General features: G+C 43.6%; 1 protein-coding gene across 5 annotated transcripts in view; it reads right to left on the bottom strand.

Moving 5' to 3' along the window:
• The window catches only part of ADD2 (adducin 2), a 150775-nt gene that overhangs the window by 15636 nt on the left and 116420 nt on the right, over positions 1-18719 (bottom strand). For 4 of the 5 annotated variants that reach the window (XM_068274908.1, XM_068274911.1, XM_068274910.1 and 1 more), the window contains 7 exons: positions 16657-16755; positions 11490-11666; positions 9745-9993; positions 9444-9563; positions 7650-7739; positions 5294-5459; positions 751-870 (listed from right to left, as the gene is read on the bottom strand). In XM_068274908.1, coding sequence (XP_068131009.1) covers positions 751-870; positions 5294-5459; positions 7650-7739; positions 9444-9563; positions 9745-9993; positions 11490-11666; positions 16657-16755 — 1021 coding nt within the window. The remainder of the gene's footprint in view (positions 1-750; positions 871-5293; positions 5460-7649; positions 7740-9443; positions 9564-9744; positions 9994-11489; positions 11667-16656; positions 16756-18719) is intronic. The other variant, XM_068274913.1, reaches the window with a different exon arrangement.

The raw sequence follows: 18719 nt of genomic DNA, 5'->3' as shown, positions 1-18719 counted from the left end.
CTCGGCACCCATGAGTGTATCGCGATCCTGTCTCCTGCAAAAAAGATCATTTTAAAATGTCTATTGTGCAAAAAAATGTACGTTTTCAAATGTCCGTTTTGCAGGAAGTGGTTAATCAATTGGTCAGGATATAAACATATCAGTGGATCGTAAAGTAATCGGCTGCTGTTCACATGATTTTGATCGACACAGAATGGATTTTTGGTTCTGGAGCATGAAGGCACAACATCCACCAGATCAATTAGTGAATGAGAACCGCATAGGATCTTGCTTGTAGAGTGTGGGCCACTAGTCAATTAACTTCTCTCAACCACACTGTAGTCGATTGCCCAATAAAGTAAATCGCTCAATCGCTTAATGGAAAATCAAGTACAGTATGCGTATATTCAGCCATATATGGAGATAACCGGGCAAACTAGTAACATCATCCTTTGCATGTTCTGGTTATTGTTTATGTAATGCTTTAGTAGTAGTTACACTATGGACATGGTTATACAGCAATACTTTGCACGTATTTCAATAGGCAGCCTATACAAAAACAAGAAACACTGGAAGTGAAAATAACTGTCTAGCTATTGGTTAAACTTACAATGATCTTTTCACATCATGATCAACACAGATGGCATTAATCTGTATTTCTATTCCCAAAACATAACTCCATATCTGTGATGTCAGCTTTCCATAACTCTGGGTTTCCTTCTACTCAGCAGCATTGGCCAGATTACGTAAAAAACGCATGCAAGAACCTACCATCTGATGACTTGGAAGGGGACACAATGAGAGCGCTGGTCTTTGTGGGACTTCTAACAGGAGATGTGGGTGGTGTCACCAGTGATGGCTGAGACTCCTCCTCAGCTGCTTCCTTATCTCCTGCACAGGTAGACAGAGAGACTCAGTTCCACCTTACACAGCCCATGCAAGAAACATCCACATTCAGTGCACAGGGCAGAGTTCATGCAGGTGTAGTACTGCTGTTTGCTGGAACCACAGAGCAGAGGTCATGTTATCCCTGGACAGACAGCCAGTTAAATGTAGGCCTTTAAATTAAAAACTGTGGAACTTTTCACTATCGGTTTCCAGGAAGTAATCAAACCATACCTCTTAACTTTTTGTGATAAGAAAGAGGGACAATTAAGCCATGCCCCTGCCACACCCCTTCCTAATCACTCCCCCGGCACACCCCTACCATAAAGATTTTAAAAGAAAATGAGATGTTTTATAATTCAAGGCACACTGGTCCTTTCAATCCTGGTTCATTTGCCTCCATGTTAACACATGAAAATAAGAAATGTATCAATTTAACCTCCCTAGTGGCATATAGAGATGTCGGCGAACGGTTCCCGAACTGTTCGCCGGTGGACCCCTCACCCTGTACTACTTCCGGGTCACTATGACCCGTAGTAGTACGGCTGCGCTGGGCCAGCGGTACGCGTCCTTGATCGCACGCCTGTTGCCGGGCACTTTCTTCGCATGTGCGTGACGTCATGAGTGATGTCACACTCATGCGCAGAGAGTGCCCGGCAACAAGCGCGATCAAAGACGGAAGTAGTACGGCCACATAGAGATTCGCGGGTGAACTGTTCGCTCACATCTCTAGTGGCGTATGAGAGGGATTGGCGCAGGAGACTTGGGTGCAGGATACAGCCGGTATAAGGCTGATCCTGCTGCTGCACAAGTCCTGGCCGTGTTAAATACTATTCCCCCTCCAGGCCGCCATGGATGGTGGGGAATGAAATAATTTGGCTTCCAGCAATTGCTGGAAGCTGAATTATTGTGTTTTAAAAGTAACTTCAGCCCCGTCTTCTGACGGCACTGAAGTTACTCCCTGTGCGCCCAAGTCTCCTGCGCTGGATTCACTGTGTTCGCCCTAGCGGTATTGACGGTTATACACGTCAATACAAAACATGCTGTGAACAGTATTGACGTGCATACATGTTACTACTCTCCTGCACTGTACTCTAGACCCTTGCTTGACCCATTTTGGCAAGTTACAAAGAAAAAAAAAGGTTATGTCCTGGGGAAATTGAATGCCAGGTAGATTAAAGAATAGGAATAAAGTTTAGAGTCAATTAAACACATTTTTCAGTAGATAAAATACATATATTTACATAGGGATTGGGTTCCCAAAGAGGGACTGTCCCTCCAAAAGAGGGACAGTTGGGAGCTATGCAAACTATAGTATGAATGTATACATTCACCATTTGCTACAGATTTTTGTATGTTCATTTTACATTAGGTGTTTTTAAGAACTAAAGATGCAACTAGGAAACCTGAAGTGAGAGGAATTTGGAGGGCGCAGTTGCGGAGTTCTTTTTACGATGCTACCTCCCTAGCTGTTGTGCTGAGTCTCTGCTCTACTAAGTTAATGATTCAGAATTAGTATGCAGCATGTATATAGTTAGTGGCGTAGCTAAGGGCCCCGGTGCAAGTTTTTCATGCCCCCCAACCACTCTAACAGTTGTTACAGTGCATCAAAACCTGCCAAGGGCAACCACAGTGTCAGAGGTGCAAGAGGGGGATGGGAACAGCTTGTTAATTATCATCATTCAGGACAGGTCCAATAAAGAGCTAATACTGCAGCTGAGGGAGGGCTCCACAGGGCCCTGGTGCGGTTGAGACCTCTGCAACCCCTATGCTACGCCACTGCGTGTATATATATATATATATATATATATATATGTGTGTATATATATATATATATATATATATATATATATATATATATATATACATATACATATTCATATATATATACATATACATATATATATATATATATATTGCAGTATATAGTTCTGACTCCTCTGGAGACAATGCCAATTATCATGTAACTTATGATCTCTCAACTAGCAGACACCAAAGGTGGACGACTTACGGTTAAGACTGACCAGGAGTTAAACTGGTAAGTCAGCACTTTAGGAGTGTACCATGAAACCCACACAACCACGGCACTAAGCTGGCGCCCACACTAAGCCACTCCCAAAGGTGCATCTGTGCATACTAAAAGGGACACTATAGTGAAATTTAGGCTACTGGGATTACCCTAGTAGCAGGATCCTAGGATCTGTATATGTGCTATAAATGATCCTATCCAGCCAACCTATGTAAACAAAAACACTACCTAATAAGTGTTGCCCTTCCTATTAGAAACATGCTACTAAGGTAATCCCATTAGCCTAAATTTCGCTGTAGTGTCCCTTTAAGTATGCAGAGACGCAGCTGCGTGCGCACACCACAACTGCCGCACTAAACCGCCACCCACACGAAGCCACCGCTCACAGGTGCTTTCAGGGCCATGCATGTCTTCACCCTGCCCTCCATTTGGAAGGCTCTCCTTGTAGTCATGTTCCCCCCTCCTCTCCCTGCCCGTTAGTCCTTTTACTTTAGGTTTCCTTTGAACATACATTGAATTCAGAAAGTAATATACAGTTTCTAATAAAAAAAAATGTTCTTTAATAAATGGACATTAATGAAACTTCAGGAAAGGACATAATACAAACAACTGACTTGATCGCCTCTAAAGAAGGGTTAAACAATGGACACTATTTAAAATAAGCACAAAATAGATAGTCAATTAGAAAAGCACGTTCAAGGCCATGAAGCCATACAAAACCCCCAAGACACCTCCCTTAACACTCTCTAAGATCACTAAAACCATACCACATACAGGGGCCCCACATCTGATACTTTGGCCTCGATTCATAAAAGTGCTGTCGGTAAGGTAAACTCGAGCGGGGAAACACCGCTGTCGGTATTTCAGCCTTCAGGGTGGTAATTCATAAAAATGTTTCTAGTTGTGATAGGCGTGCGGAGATATTCCGCTGTAGGCAGGCGTTAGGCTGTCCTACGCATGCGGAAACAGGAGAAGCAGGCGGAGTCCCTCCGTGCGGTGTTCTCTCTGCAGCTGCTTGGGAGGTCTGTCCCATTCACTGCAATGTATTCCGCACGCTTCTCGCCACATCAGAGGTAGCGGTAATCCCTGTCCGCATACCGCTACCTCTAATCTTTATGAATTGACATTTGTTACTTTTGTTATGATAATCACCGCGCAAGGCGGTGATTTATCACTCTGCTCGCGAATGTCGGCTTTTCATGCGGAAAAAGCCTTTATGAATACAGATTTTGCTGTGTGGTCGGTAAAGTGAGCCGTTTTCAGCATTTCCGCATGCGGGAATGCTTTATGAATCGAGGCCAATGTATATGAGCAGGACATTGGAACCGTGCTACAAACATGTATTTACGTGCATAATCGGATTTATACTTCAATAAAACGAGACATGAAATTGGCAAGCATAGTTGTTATGTGATGAACAGGGCCTGTGTGTGTGGCATGATGATGGTGATTTTAGATTGTGGCAAGGGAGGGCTTTATATAAGCTATTTAATAGATGACCCATTTTGACCCTTCTTTTGAGCTGATTTGGGGATAGTTAGAGAATTTGAGAGTGATGAACTCCCCTAGGTAAGGCTTGTTGGATGATATTCTGTAGCTGTTCGGAGGATACAAACATCTGATCTTATTTACTATAGTAAGACACTCTAATACAGGGGTCAGGAACCTTTTTGGCTGAGAGAGCCATAAATGCCACATATTTTAAAATGTAATTCCGTAAGAGCCATATAATATGTTTCAAAGTGGGACAGGAGGGCTCACGTTCCTCTTGCCACGATGATGTGTATACAGGTGATCCGGCGATCAGCGGAAGTGTCAGACACATCTTCAGCTTCTCTTGAGTTTCAGTAATTTCCCTGAGAGCCAGGCAGGAGAAATACCGACTAACTGCTTGTACAATTAGCTAGCTGACTTGGGGGTTGATTCACTTTGTAGGACGAGATCCCCGCACTTTGGCCCAATAAGCTGCATGTCAAGTGACAGGCAGCCTATTGGGCCAATCAAGGTACAGGGATCTCATCCTTCAAAGTCACTGGACCAGACAGGGTCCAGAGAGGGACAATTGGAGCAGCCGTTCGTTTTGGGGGAGCGCAAGTAAGTTAGTAGTGCATGCTACAGCAGTAACGTGCCTACTTTGAAAATTTTACTTGTGCTGCTTGAGCAGTGTAGCTTAGTGAATCAACCCCGTACTTGCTTTGTCTGTGAGCCAGATGTAGCCATCAAAAGAGCAACATCTGGCTCCCGAGTCATAGGTTCCCTACCCCTGCTCTAATGCCTCACGGCAGCCAAAATAGATGCAAATCAAAGCCTTTCTTGCACATGTTCTGATGAAGAACAACAGCTCTGGTAGAAACTCAGCTTGTGCTAGCAGACTGATGTTGTGTAACAGGTCATACCTACCATCAACAGCATGTTTCTTCCTCTCCACTTCTTTCTTATACTCTTCCAGCTCCTGGTCTGTCAGCTGGCTGAATGGGTTGGGTGGCTCTGGTTCAGGAGACACCTCTTCTACAGGCTGTTCCTTGAGTTCTGCTTCTGTTTTTGTAGCCAGGTGACTTTCTGCAGACTAGAATCAGAGTTTGTTGAAAGGTCTAAAGTTTAGTGTGACATTCACATATGGCCACTGCAAACTTTAGTATGGTAAATTCAAACCCCTCAACACAAAAATAATACGTCATTTACGTCAGCTATTTTTATTGCCCTTTTAACATTCTTAGCTGTAAGTTTATAAAATTCATTGAACTCTTTCTAGTCACCTCTTAGACTGTGGACTGGTACACAGTAGGCATGAGTGTTGCCTTGCCGTATAACACAACACCAGGGGCATAACTAGAGGGGAGCAGACCCAGCGGGGAGGGGGGGGGGATGTCAGAGCTGTTTTGAGGCCCCAACTACTAACCTTCCCTTCCTAAAGTGGCCTATACTTTAGATCAGATGTTTTGTGGCTACACTTGTTATGGGAGTGAAGATCCTGATGGCCACACTTGTTTTATGACCCCGGTGAGATGGGCCCACAGGCTGTGAAGAGCACCAAGAGGAGGCAGGGGGTGTAAACATGGGGGGGGGGCATCAATTTTAGTTACACCACTGCACAATGCTCAGTGTTGCAGTGTCCACTGCCGGTCTGAAGCAGGGACACGCCATTCATCAAATGAAGGTGACACAATCTGTCATCGGGAAAAATGTGTGCAGCAGGATTTTTGTGATTTTTTTTCCCCCCTGCAGATAGCAAGCTAAGGACACTGGTATATTATTTTATTTATTAACCACTTAATGACATGCTGACTTATAAAAACATCCTGCTAGAGCCTCTTAATGGCTCCAGGACGTTTTTATAAGTCTGACAGTGCTGCTGCCACTGTGCACGTGCACGCTCCCGTACGTGCATTCCCGTGCACGTGAAAATAATGGGAAAAAAAGTCACCAAAGAAAAAATACACCTTAATTTCCAAATAATATATTGTCACCATACTTGTACTAGGGACATAATTAAAATCTTGTAATAACCAGGACAAATAGCAGTAGCAGTGTTTTTATTAAAACCATAGGGGATGAAATTGGAGAAATAGTGTATTTTTTCATTTTTTCCTTGTATTTCCCTTTAAAATGCAAAGAAAATAAAGTAATTACTGAAAACAAATATCAACCCCAAAAAGCCTAATTGGTGGTGAAAAAAACAAGCTATAGATAATGTCATTGTGATTAGTAGTGATTAAGCTATTGGCAAATGAAAGGGATGAGCACTGAAAGGAGAAAATTGCTCTTGTCCGTTAGGGTAAAAAACGCCTTGGGGTGAAGTGGTTAATACACCTTTGTGGATACTTTAAGTCGGTCACATTTTTACCTTAAAGGATACCCCAACTGAAATGTGACATAATGAGATAGACATGTGTATGTACAGTGCCTAGCACACAGATACCTATGCTGTGTTCCTTTTTTTATTTTTCTGCCTGAAAGAGTTAAATATAAGGTATGCAAGTGGCTAACTCAGTCCTGGCTCAGACAGGAAGTGACTACAGTGTGATCCTCACTGATAAGAAATTCCAACTATAAAACACTTTCCTAGCAGAAAATGGCTTCTGAGAGCAAGAAAGAGGTAAAAAAGGGGAATTTCTTATCAGTGAGGGTCACACTGTAGTCACTTCCTGTTTGAGTCAGGACTGAGTCAGCCACTTACATACCTGATATTTAACTCTTTCAGGCAGAGACAGAAAAAAAGGAACACCGCACAGTTATCTGTGTGCTAGGCATTGTACATACACATGTCTATCTCATTATGTCACATTTCAGTTGGGGTATCCTTTAAAGCCTTTTTCACACTTACACCATTCCATCGGATCCCACAAAAACACACCATCCTGCTGCAGAAGCAGTAACAGTCCTATGGGGCTATCACATTGATCACGGTGTTGTGTGTTTCGGCGGACGCCGTCGTCATGACACAAGAGCTGCAATGCATTGTGCACAGTTAACTTGGAAGTGAGGCATACTTTTACAGTATTTATCACTGTATGGTCGCACCACAGCGATAGTGTGCAGTGCAACCCTTCAGGACAATTGTGGTACTACAGTTACAGAACAATCGTACCACAACGGATTGTGACAAGTGTGAAAGGGGCCTTAAATTGTATAGTACAGTATAAAAATGTAAAGCTATTGTGAGATGATTGCAGCATGTTCCACAGCAGGATTTGCGTAAAACTGGCTTAATGTGAGTTGTGAATCACAATGAGCTATTTAAGAGAAATGCTCCTACCGGACTCCTGCTTTTGTCTGTTATCACGCTGGCTAATAGCTGAGACTGCGGACCAGCGGACTTCACATCTTGGCGATTTTGCTCTCGGATCTATTTAGAAACAAAAACACAAATCATACTTATTTACTGTCAATCATATAAGGGCATAAAGAGAGGATTTGCATATTCGGGAGTGATGCATCATGGGAAACCACAGTTGCTCAATTAATGCTGAATTACTGCAAATACCTTCTGTTTTAAGAAGGCAAGATTAAGTTTAGCATTTCTTTTTATAGGCATTTTTGGTCTCTTTAAAGGGACTCCGAGCAGTGCAGAAACTATGGAAAGATGCATATCATTTTAAAGCTCTCTTTCTCCTCTTTCCAATGATATATAAACCGCCGCCCTACGCCTTTTAGTTTGCGGCCGCAATTTCAATCGCGAAAATAGAGAAAACTAAAAGGCGTAGGGTGACGATTTTGGGGTCGCCAGAAAGAGGAGAAAGAGAGCTTTAAAATGATATCCATCGTTCCATAGTTACTTGTATTACACAGGACGACACTTTCCCCAGTGTCAGCAGCTCCATTCAGCAGAAAAAGTCGCCCTGTGTAATACAATGTAACTATGAAAAGATGGATATCATTTTAAAGCTCTCTTTCTCCTCTTTCTGACGACACCTAAATCGTCATCCTACGCCTTTTAGTTTTCTCTATTTTCACGATTGAAATCACGGTCGCGGCAATGTCAATTGCAAAAATAGCGAAAACTAAAAGGCGTAGGGTGTCGGTTTATATATTATTGGAAAGAGGAGAAAGAGAGCTTTAAAATGATATGCATCTTTCCATAGTTTCTGCACTGCTCGGAGTCCCTTTAAGCCCCTCATACCTTCCATGTGGTTTTGGGTTGCCATGAGCTAACTGAGTATATTCTTTAGTACTGGACCAAGCCCAATCCTATAGAGCCAAATCAATCCCTGCCATGCACTGATGAGGACCATTAAGTCTGAAACAGGCTGTACTGTTTGACTCTGTAAAATGTATTAGCTACAGGTTCACTATACATCAGCCTTGTCATCAAATGATTCATCAGAGCCACTGATAAGGCATTTGGTGAAAAGGCTGGTTGGGCGGATCCTGGATGTGGCAGAACATGTGTAGCTAGGTATCATCTGCTTCTGGGCACTGAGGGGAGGGAGTTGTGTGTGCAGCAGTAATACCTACAGAAAACCAGCTTAGAGGAATAGGCGGAGCCAGCCGTGACCACCAGAACGGGGGAGAGCCTGTATAAAAAACTCAGAACTTGTTTTTACTGCAAATAAACGTCAGTGCAATAGCTTTTTATATATATTACATTTTTACAGTATTACACTATGAGGAGTTTTTATTTCAGGTGTATAAGACAATGAAGAGGCAGTGAGCTGATACACGGGTGTGGTGCTCCGGGCTATTTGGTATTCTGTTATTGGCCTGAGGAAGTGCGGATGTACCCACTAAATGCATTGCCTGTGCAAATAAAACCTTTCCTATATTTGGGTGTATCATTTGAGAGGTAAGCCTTCTCCACCCTTTTCTTATTTTTATCTTGCTTTTAACTAAGTTCTACTCGTCCTGGGCACCTCGTCAGCCCTGTTGGGTGTGGTGGAGGCAATCCTGTCAAAGATTGTGAAGCGTTTAACGCAAGTGGAGTGGCGCTTGAACTAAGTTGGATTTGACTTGTGCACATATATAGCAGGGGGCACACCCAAACTGCTAAAAGAATTACAGGTTTAGGAAGCTGTGCGCACAGATAGAATTACTAGTACTAAATAATCTATACCTTATTTCTGGTCTCCAAGACTTCACGTGGATCTGTGAAAAGTGGCACAAATTGGTTCGGATTCTCAATACGTATAGGCATGCCACTACTGGGCTTCACCACTTCGTCTGCCTTCAGCCACTGCAGAAAGAAGCACAAATATTATAGCCATGTTATGCCCTGCTCAGAGCAATCACTGGAATTAGTATTGCTTCTTTTGAATTGTGAATGATTCATGTAACAATGTTGAGTGTGCTGCTAGTGATTTATAAGATATTTTTACAGTTTATTCTAGCTTTGCTCCTTTATAAAGGATTCTTACAGTGGTCTTGCTCCTCGGGCTGCTCACGCTGTCCTCAGCCACATTAACTCGTAGGTAAGTGTTGGGCGTATTTAACCAACGCGTTTTCTCTTTCTGCTGCTTCTGGGCATGTTGCCGTAGCGTGGAGAGAGGGATCCCTTCATCCTCAAAAACAAAGGCAGTGACAGTGGCGGGGATCTCCACGTCGCTCTTGTGTCTGGTCTTTTCTTGAACAAATGGGTGTCGGTAAGAATAACCTGTGCGGTAACCCTGTTAGGAGACACAACAAGGCACATGTATCTGGTAGTATCTGGTAATTGACTCTTTGCTTGAATTTTCTGTCCTTGTTTTAAGTATAAGGCTACATAATAACAGCCTTTTAATCACCTTGGAGCAGCTTTACCAAAACTAGCAAAAGCAAAAACTGGAGAAAAACTGGAGCAGTTTCCTGAAATGACCAATCAGAATCCTTGTTCTGGGCATCTGTTCCATATCTGCAATGGTTTCACTCTAATTTTCCTTGCTTTGGTTTGATAAATCTACTCCTTGGACCAGGGGCGTAACCGGGTCTACATGAAAAGGGCGCCTGTAAAAAAAAGGCGCCTGGTGTAGCCCATATAAAAACTTCGGCTAGAAAAAAACTCCGGGATGTGTTAATTACTATTCCCCCTCCAGGCCGCCATGGATAGTGGGGGAATGAAATAATTCGGCTTACAGTGCTTGTAGCCCATATAAAAACTTCGGCTACAAAAAAAAGTCAATAATATGGGCTACAGAGGGGCACCTTACTGTAGCCGAAAAAAATATGGGCTACAAAGGGGGGGCCGCTTGTAGCCTAAAACCTTGTAGCCGAAAAAATATGGGCTACAAAGGGCAGCCCACTTGTAGCCTATATCAAAACTCGGGCGCCCTTTTCTACACCTTGTAGCCCATATTTCCAGAAATAACATTGATGTCTATGGCGGCGCCCTTTTCAAACAGGCAGCTCGGGCGCCCTTTTCAACCGATCCCGCGTAACCTTCCATAATCTGGGCCACCCAGCTATTTGGCAGACTGACCCCCCTTCCACCGCAAGGCTGTATGGGAAAAAAGTACTTGTATGTGCTCCTGAGTCTCACCCCCCCCCCCCCCCCAGATTTTACAGCATAGTGGCAGCAGAGTGTAATACTTTACCTCATTCCGGTCGGACAGGTCCTCTTCACTCCTCTGTGAAGCCATGCGGTGTATTACACTCTGCTGCTGTTACTCTGCAAAATCTTGGGGGTGCCAGTGGGGATGGAGAGTTTGTGAGGCGGGAGCGCACACAAGGCACCTGCTCTGCATCCCAGGACCCGGCCAGATGGCAAGGGTCGCGGGGGCTATTGTTATGCCAGTGCCTCAGATTCCAGGTGTGGGTGCTTTGGGAGAGATGCAACGCTCAAGGCTTATTATGGAGTGGGGGCCCTGTGGGGCAGATTTATCAAAACCAGTGCAATGAAAAGAAAGCCAATTTCTAAGGGTTACGTTTGGTTGCTGTAAGCAACTGCTCCACTTTTGCACCAACTGTACTCCTTTTTTGTACTGGCTTTTGATACATATGCATAAGTGTTTCTCCCACAGTACCAGAAGCCAACCTAAAGACAGAAGAGTACAATGGTCACATGACTCTTCTGTTACTAAAAATAGATATTTAAAAAAAAAACAGTTTGTCTGTGTATGGAATTTCGAACCGTTTGCAAAAAATGTATTTCATTTATTTTTTCTGTTATAGAGTGATATAAACTCACCAAATTATCCATCATTCTCATTAAAGCTTCAAACTCGTGTTCCCCCAGCCTGCTCTTCTGCATGGGTCCAAACTTGCTGCCAGCCCAGCCTACTGTGCCCACTTCATGGGGGCGATACTTCTCCTTGTCCAACAGGATCAGATTATCAGGCCCTCCTGCACTGGGCACAGCCGATACCTGAAACATATCAAGGTATAATAATACATTAATAAAAAACAAAGTGGGAAATATTCACAAGACAAACAATACAATTTCAGATAAATCCGTTTCAGTGAACCAGAACTCCTAGGAGTGTGTGAGGGGCAAAAAAGGATCAAAGGCTTGCTGGGCGATCTTTAACTGTCGGTGTTTTAAGTCCTAGCCCATACAGCCACATTATTCCATGTCCATACCTCCCAACTTTTTGAGATGAGAACGAGGGACACTTAAGACACGCCCCTGCCACACCCCTGATCACGCCCCTGTTACACCCCTAGTCACGCACACCATAAAGATTTCATAAGAAAAATATGTAGATTTATAATTCATACCACACTGTTCCTTTCTATCCTGGTTCATTTTCCTTCATATTAACATGTTAAAATTAGTAATATATCAATTTAAAGAGACTCTGAAGTGAATAAAATTTGCCATTTTTACCTTGTTATTCGCTTCAGTAGTCTCATCAGAAGTAAACCGCCGCATCCCCGCCGCAAAATGAGGGCTTTAGACCCCCCAAATCCCCAGTCAAAAATCGACGACCAATTTGGTCGTGGATTCTGCTACCCTGAGAGGCAGAGCTTTCTGCTGCAGCTCTGCCTCTCCTGACATCAATCGCTGTGCGGATCTCCGCCTCTCCCCGCCCCTCTCTATGAAGGAAGACCGAGAGGGGCGGGGAGAAGTGTGAAGAGGCAGAGCTGAAGCTGAAAGCTCTGCCCCTTCCAGGAAGCGCCAGCCGGATTGCCCCCCCCCCCCCCCCCCCCGGGGATTTGGGGGGTCTAAAGTGCTCGTTTTGCAGCGAGGATGCGGCGGTTTAGATCTAATGAGAGGACTGAAGCTAATTATAAGGTAAAAATGTCAATTTTTTCGCTTCAGCCTATCTTTAAAGGATGGGAATAAAGTTTAGAGTCAATTAAACACATTTTTAAGTAGAGAAATACATATATTTACATAGAAAGAGGGACAAAGTCCTGAAAGAGGGACAAATGAGGAGGAAAGAGGGACAGGGCCCCCAAAGAGGGACTGTCCCTCCAAAAGAGGGACAGGTGGGAGCTATGCATGTTATGCACTGATAAGGACCAACCAGTCCAAAACAGTATGCATGTTGTATTATTGAGGCTCTCTACAATTAACAAGCTAACACATCATTACGTTCCAGCGGTCCTGGAGGTGTGTTTAGCTTTCAGGGACAACAAAGGGATGATTTGCATATTCAGCAGTGATGAATTGTGGTATACCTCATATGCTCACTCCAACCTGAATACTCGCAAATACCCTCTGTTTTAAGAAGGCAAATTTCAGTTTTGCATCAGTTTTTTAGACCTGTAGACAAGTGGGCATGCAGAGAGGAGGTGAGTCATTACATCCTACTGACTGATAGCCTATAGCTGACAGGTCTTTAGAGTCTGATTGGGAAGGGAGTGGAAGTGAGCAGGCAGCGGAGTAGGACATGAGGATCTATGACGACACATTCTGCTGGATGACTCTCAGGGCTCTGTTGTGAACTTAGGTTCCTGTTTCTTCTCTCAGAAATGAGCTACATTTACATTCCAGCAGAAAAATTAGCAGGGAAACCGTAATACAGTATTGTGTAAAAAAAAAAGTAATGGAGGACAGAATAACAATTCCACAAAATGTTTTTGAATAATATAGTATGGAAAGAAGGTTATATTTATGTATTTGTAGTAGGGGATAGGGGCTGTTAACGTTCTTTGTGTTCCTTCCTCTCTTCCTGTCCCTGGGATCTGCAAGGAGCTTTGTTGCTTCAATATAAAGATTGGCAGCACAGGGCACAGGAAATGAAGCGCTGTCTCTAGCAATATTTCTGTCACTCTTGGACTCATATCTCCATCTCCTATCTGAGCAGGAAGTGATGAAAATTTTCTCAGACAAGGACACAGGAAAGAAAAATAAGGGCTTCTAACCCCTTCCGCACTACCAGAACTGACAGTGATTAAAGCCTTTATCTTCCGAAAAAAAGATTGAGAGGTTTGCAGACAAAAGGTACATGTTGAAATCTTGTGATAGGAACTAAGGCTACATATCCATGGGGTGGGGGGGGGGGGGGGGGGGGGGAAGGGGAGGATGCCCACGCCAGACTGTCTGCCCAATTCTCGGCCATGTGTGGGTATGGGCTTCAACCCATAGCTTAAGTGTTCCTGATTGTAGAGACCTGATAACAAGGACTGGCTGACTGCATCATTGGCTCGGGGTAGGAAATTGTCTAGATTCAGTTTGGCACAAGCTGAAATATACTCAATCGTTTTGCAATTTTCACAAAAGCCCTCAAGTCATCAGGTACTGTATACCCCAGCAGATAAGCTGATTTTGGGGTGTAATGTGTATGGGGGTTTGTGGGTGGGGGGAGGGTCAGCTTATTCACGGATTATAAACCGCAGGTCATCAGAGTGCACCCCCAGTATTCAGAGTGGCGCTGGAGTGTGCTGCAGCAGGAGTGGCTTATCTGCGCATATATACGGTACTTTATCATCATACGCTGTTACTGTTTTGCCAGTTTATGTAAGGTCACTTTAAAATGGCACTATTACTAGTATCTGAGGTCTGCACAAATATTAAATTAGTAAATAAATGCATAAAAGATATGAAATACGACCTGAATGGATTCTGGGAAAACAAAACTTGTTTCAACCCATAAATTACATATGCAGATTTGGAAATGTGAAAAGAAAAAAAAGAGGAGGTAGGAGCACAGAGGAAACAATAACAACACATTTAATGAGATTTAAAGTTGTTAAAAAAAAACTGTCCCTCTGGGAGGCAGAATGGCCCAATCCCTGTGGCATAATTTGTGTTAGAGGCCTGCAGCACTGAGAGGTGGAGGCAAAAAGGCCAATCCCTGTGATATAATTTATGTGTTAGATGGGCTGCAGCACTGATAGGTGAATACGCTCACAACATTGCAGAGCTTGATAGGATTCACAATTGGCCCCAAAGGAGCAACAATCCAAATTACTGCCATAAAATCCACCAAGGTTGGAGCAGTCATTCACATGGCAGGCTGTCACTTTAAGAGAAAGCCGTCATTTGTCTGTGTTGCTGAGTCTATAATTAATTGTGCTCAATGATCAATCAAAGCCTGGCCTAGAGCTGCCTGTGGCTCAGTCAGCACTGGCCAGCATGGCTGCAACCCTTCAGCATTCTTATCAAATATTTTAATAAACAATGAGAGCAATGTTTAATGAGGGACTCTTGTGAGTCCTTTTTAATATACAAATAGGATTCTTTAAACCATTATCTTTAAACAATTTATAGTAAAAAAAAACACTGGTTAAATATGGCCATGTCATGTTAAAGCGGATCCGAGATGAAAAACTAACTATAAGTAACTTGTCTATATATCTTATCTAAAGTTTAGATAGTTTACACAGCAAATGTAGCTGCAAACAGCTTTAATAGAAAATGATTATTTCTTCCTGTGATACAATAAGAGCAGCCATGTTGTTTGTAAACATTACACAGAGGCAGGCTTATCTGTATCTTGAGCACTCAGCCTGTGAAAAAAACCTAATCCCCCCCTCCTCCCTCCTCCCCTCTGCCTCTGAAATCAATGGCTAGTAACACCTCCTCCTCCTCCTGCGCAGACTGAGCTCCCATGAGCCCTTGCTACTGCCAAGAGTCTCTGAAAACCTGTGGGGGTGGTTTATTTAGGTTATAGGGAATTAGAGTATTAAAACAAAAACAAAAAAGTATTTGGCTTTAGGAATGCCCTATAAACAATAGGAAAGGAACACAATTATGCAATGAGTAAAAGTTCACCTCGGATCCACTTTAAGGTATATTAACTCTTTCCAATTTAATTTCCCTCAAGCACTTACTTTTTACCAATATGCTGGGGGATGGGGGGGGGGGGGGGGCGTTGGTGATCAAGAAAGTGCAGTGACATATATAGATGGGATATAGAGGGTCTCTACTTCCTCACTGTAGAGCCGGGTGGAGGGTGCCACAGGGTGCAGAGGAGGGTACCAAATGGGAAGGGGGGGGGGTGCTGGTGGGTGGGAGAGGGTGACACTGGGTGGGGAGGAGGGTGACACTGGGTGGGGAGGAGGGTGCTACTGGGTGGGGAGGAGGGTGACACTGGGTGCGGAGAAGAGTGCCACTGGGTGAGGAGGAAGGTGCCATTGGGTAGGAGGAAGGTGCCAGTGGATTACAGTGCCAGCAGTGAGTAATGTGGGGATGTAGGGAGGGGGCCCAACATCATTCCTCCCTCTCTATGGGCCCCCCTCCAGTGTCCCGTTGCAGAGTATTGGTGCAGCAGTGCTTGAGCCTATCTCACCTGTCCACGCTTTCCGGTGGCCAGCTTCTCTCGTGTCATGGAAAACAGGAAGTAGAGAGAAGCCAGCCGCTGGATCGCATGGACAGGTGAGATAGACACACGCATCACTACGCCAATACTCTGCAACGAGACACTGGGGTGGGGGGGCGGGGCGGGGCATGGAGAGGGAGGAAAGATGTCGGCCTTCCTCCCTGCATCCCCACATTACTCATCAGCGCGCGGCTGGTGCCTCAATCATTTTTTTTACTCCTCTGCCTGCCCAGCTGAGGCACAAGGGGAAGTGCAGCGGGACAGACCCCACAACCCGAGGCAGTCCCAGTGAATTTGGGATAATAGGAGGGGTCTGCACTACAGGGCACTTTCATAGGGTTTTACTGGGAAATCTGTATTTACACAATGCAAAAAAAGCAGAAAAAAAATTGTCATATGAGCGACCAGGCTCTTTTTAAGACACACATAAAACTGAAATGGAAAGATAACCTTTTATAACATTCAATTACAAAATGTTCTGTGTACCACTGACAAACGTCATTGCATTTTCTGTAACAACAGGTGGCATTAGGCTTTAAATATAGTAGTATAGCACTTGCAACAATTTCACTTGCATAGTGATATCTGTTTGTGATGAAACACGTGAATTAGCTTAGTGAGTTCTGGGAACAGCTGTTTATTTACCTGAATTTCGCAGGCTGCCTGAAGGTGGAAAACCTTATAAAAAGCTTCTTCTACAGATTCTCCCAGTGCCACGACGCCATGATTCCGCAATACCAGGACCTGTACAGTGTGACATTGCATAGCAGTTACAGGGAACATCACAGTAACAAGGGTTTGCTAATGGAGGACAATATGTAAAAAAAATTTTTTTTAATATCATGCTGAAGAATTAGAATAGTTGTTAGGTCATTATAGCTGCCTGGGCTCTTAGGGCTGGTTCACACGGCAAGAGATTTTTATGCACTTGAGATTTTAAAAGCTCTTGCTAATTCAATGCGGGTGATTTTTACAAAATCGCATCGCTCAAGTGAGAACACACACATAGCATTACACTAGTAATAGCTTTTAAAATCACAACTGCTTAGAAAAAGCTCTTGCTGAGTGAACCATCCCTTAGGCTAGAAACCCACTAGGAGAGCTTTTCTGAGCGCTTTGTGATTTGAAAAGCTCTAGCTAATGTAATGCTATGGGTGTGATCCCACTTGAATGATGTGATTTTATAAAAATCCCCCATAGCATTGCATTACCAAGAGCTTTTTTAAATCACTCACGCTTACAAAGCGCTCCCAGTGGGTTTCTGGCCTTACTGCTGAGAGTTTTGATGACATTCCTAGACAAAAGAGTGTTATTAGTGCTGTCTGTGTCCTTGTTCAGAGATCTTTCCTTGCCAGCCACCTGCCACTAGGAAAGAAAATCTAAGGAAATCTATACAAGGAGATACACACAACAGTAACAACCTACCAGAGGTCCAAACCCCACCCAAACTTGAAAACTAGGGTTTGACTGGAGTTCTCCTTCTTAAATGTAAGAGAACCCAGGGTCAAAATGGGGGTAAGAAAACCTACTTACCTAAGAAGAGGGAATCTTCCGGATACTATAACGCACATGTGTCAAACTCCAGTCCTGGAGGGCCAGATCCATGCCAGTGTTTAGGATGGACTGAGAAAGAGATGAATGTGTTCTACCTGATGGACCACACCTTTCCTGATTCAGACCCATCAATTTATTTGAGCTGTGCTAAAAAAGTGTAAGGATCTCGGCCCTCGTAGGACCGGTTTGACATACCTGCTATAGAGGATTACTGAGTCTTCATCACTCCTGCCACCACTTGCCGGCTCAGGACCCTCCTTAACAAAAAGGTCACTCTCTTCTTCTGGCATGAGCGCTCGCACTTTAGTGGCTCTGTCTTATTACATAGGTGCGGCCGTACCCACTCATGCCTGAAGAGGGTTCCATTCCGATCCGCTCACCAAAGCGCTGCCTGTACCAATTTTGGAGCGATTTGCCTCAATGGAAGGGTTAGGGAAGTCGCAAAGTGCTTAAAAAAGCGGTTTGTATAGCAATTTCCCGAGCGCTTTTAAGAATAAATACAGTACATTGTATTTATTCTTTTCTGGGTCAAAGAAAAAACAAATCGCTCTGAAAAAGCGATTGGAAAAGCGCTGTACAAAAAAAGCTAACACGCAGGTAAGCGCCGGGAGGCACTAAGAAACAAAAAATCGCAAAACTCTGGCGTCCGCTATTGTGATTTATGATGAGAACAAGGCCTAATTCTGAACCAGACTGAGAGACCATTTAGAGGTTCAGGAACCCTTTGCAGGTGTTTTGGATGAATTAGCTGATTAGAGCCTGAAACTTTGAGCCTAGAATATGGAACATTATTACAATATTCTAATGCAATTCTCATTCTAATAAATTCTCATACGTTGTAAGCCATAATAATCAAAATTATAACAAATAAAGACTTGAGAAATCTTTCTTTTATATGCAATGAGTCTATTTTATATATTAGTTTCACCTTTCAAGTTGAATTACTGACATAAATGAACTTTTGCGCTATACACTAATTTTTAGAGATACACCTGTAAATGACCAGATCCAGGTGTCCACTTTCATAGTTCATAGGAATGCCTTAGTCCATAATAGAAACCAGTGTTGTTTTAGTCAAACTCTGTATTGTTAGTTTGCTGCAAATCCCAACCTTAAACAGTTTTGGTATGTGGTGACAGGGAACGTCAATGAGC

This window comes from Hyperolius riggenbachi, chromosome 3 (assembly GCF_040937935.1).
Source record: "Hyperolius riggenbachi isolate aHypRig1 chromosome 3, aHypRig1.pri, whole genome shotgun sequence".
NCBI classification, from domain to species: Eukaryota; Metazoa; Chordata; class Amphibia; order Anura; family Hyperoliidae; genus Hyperolius; species Hyperolius riggenbachi.
The sequence above is the reverse complement of the archived record's forward strand: the minus strand, read 5'-3'. Positions and strand labels throughout refer to the sequence as shown.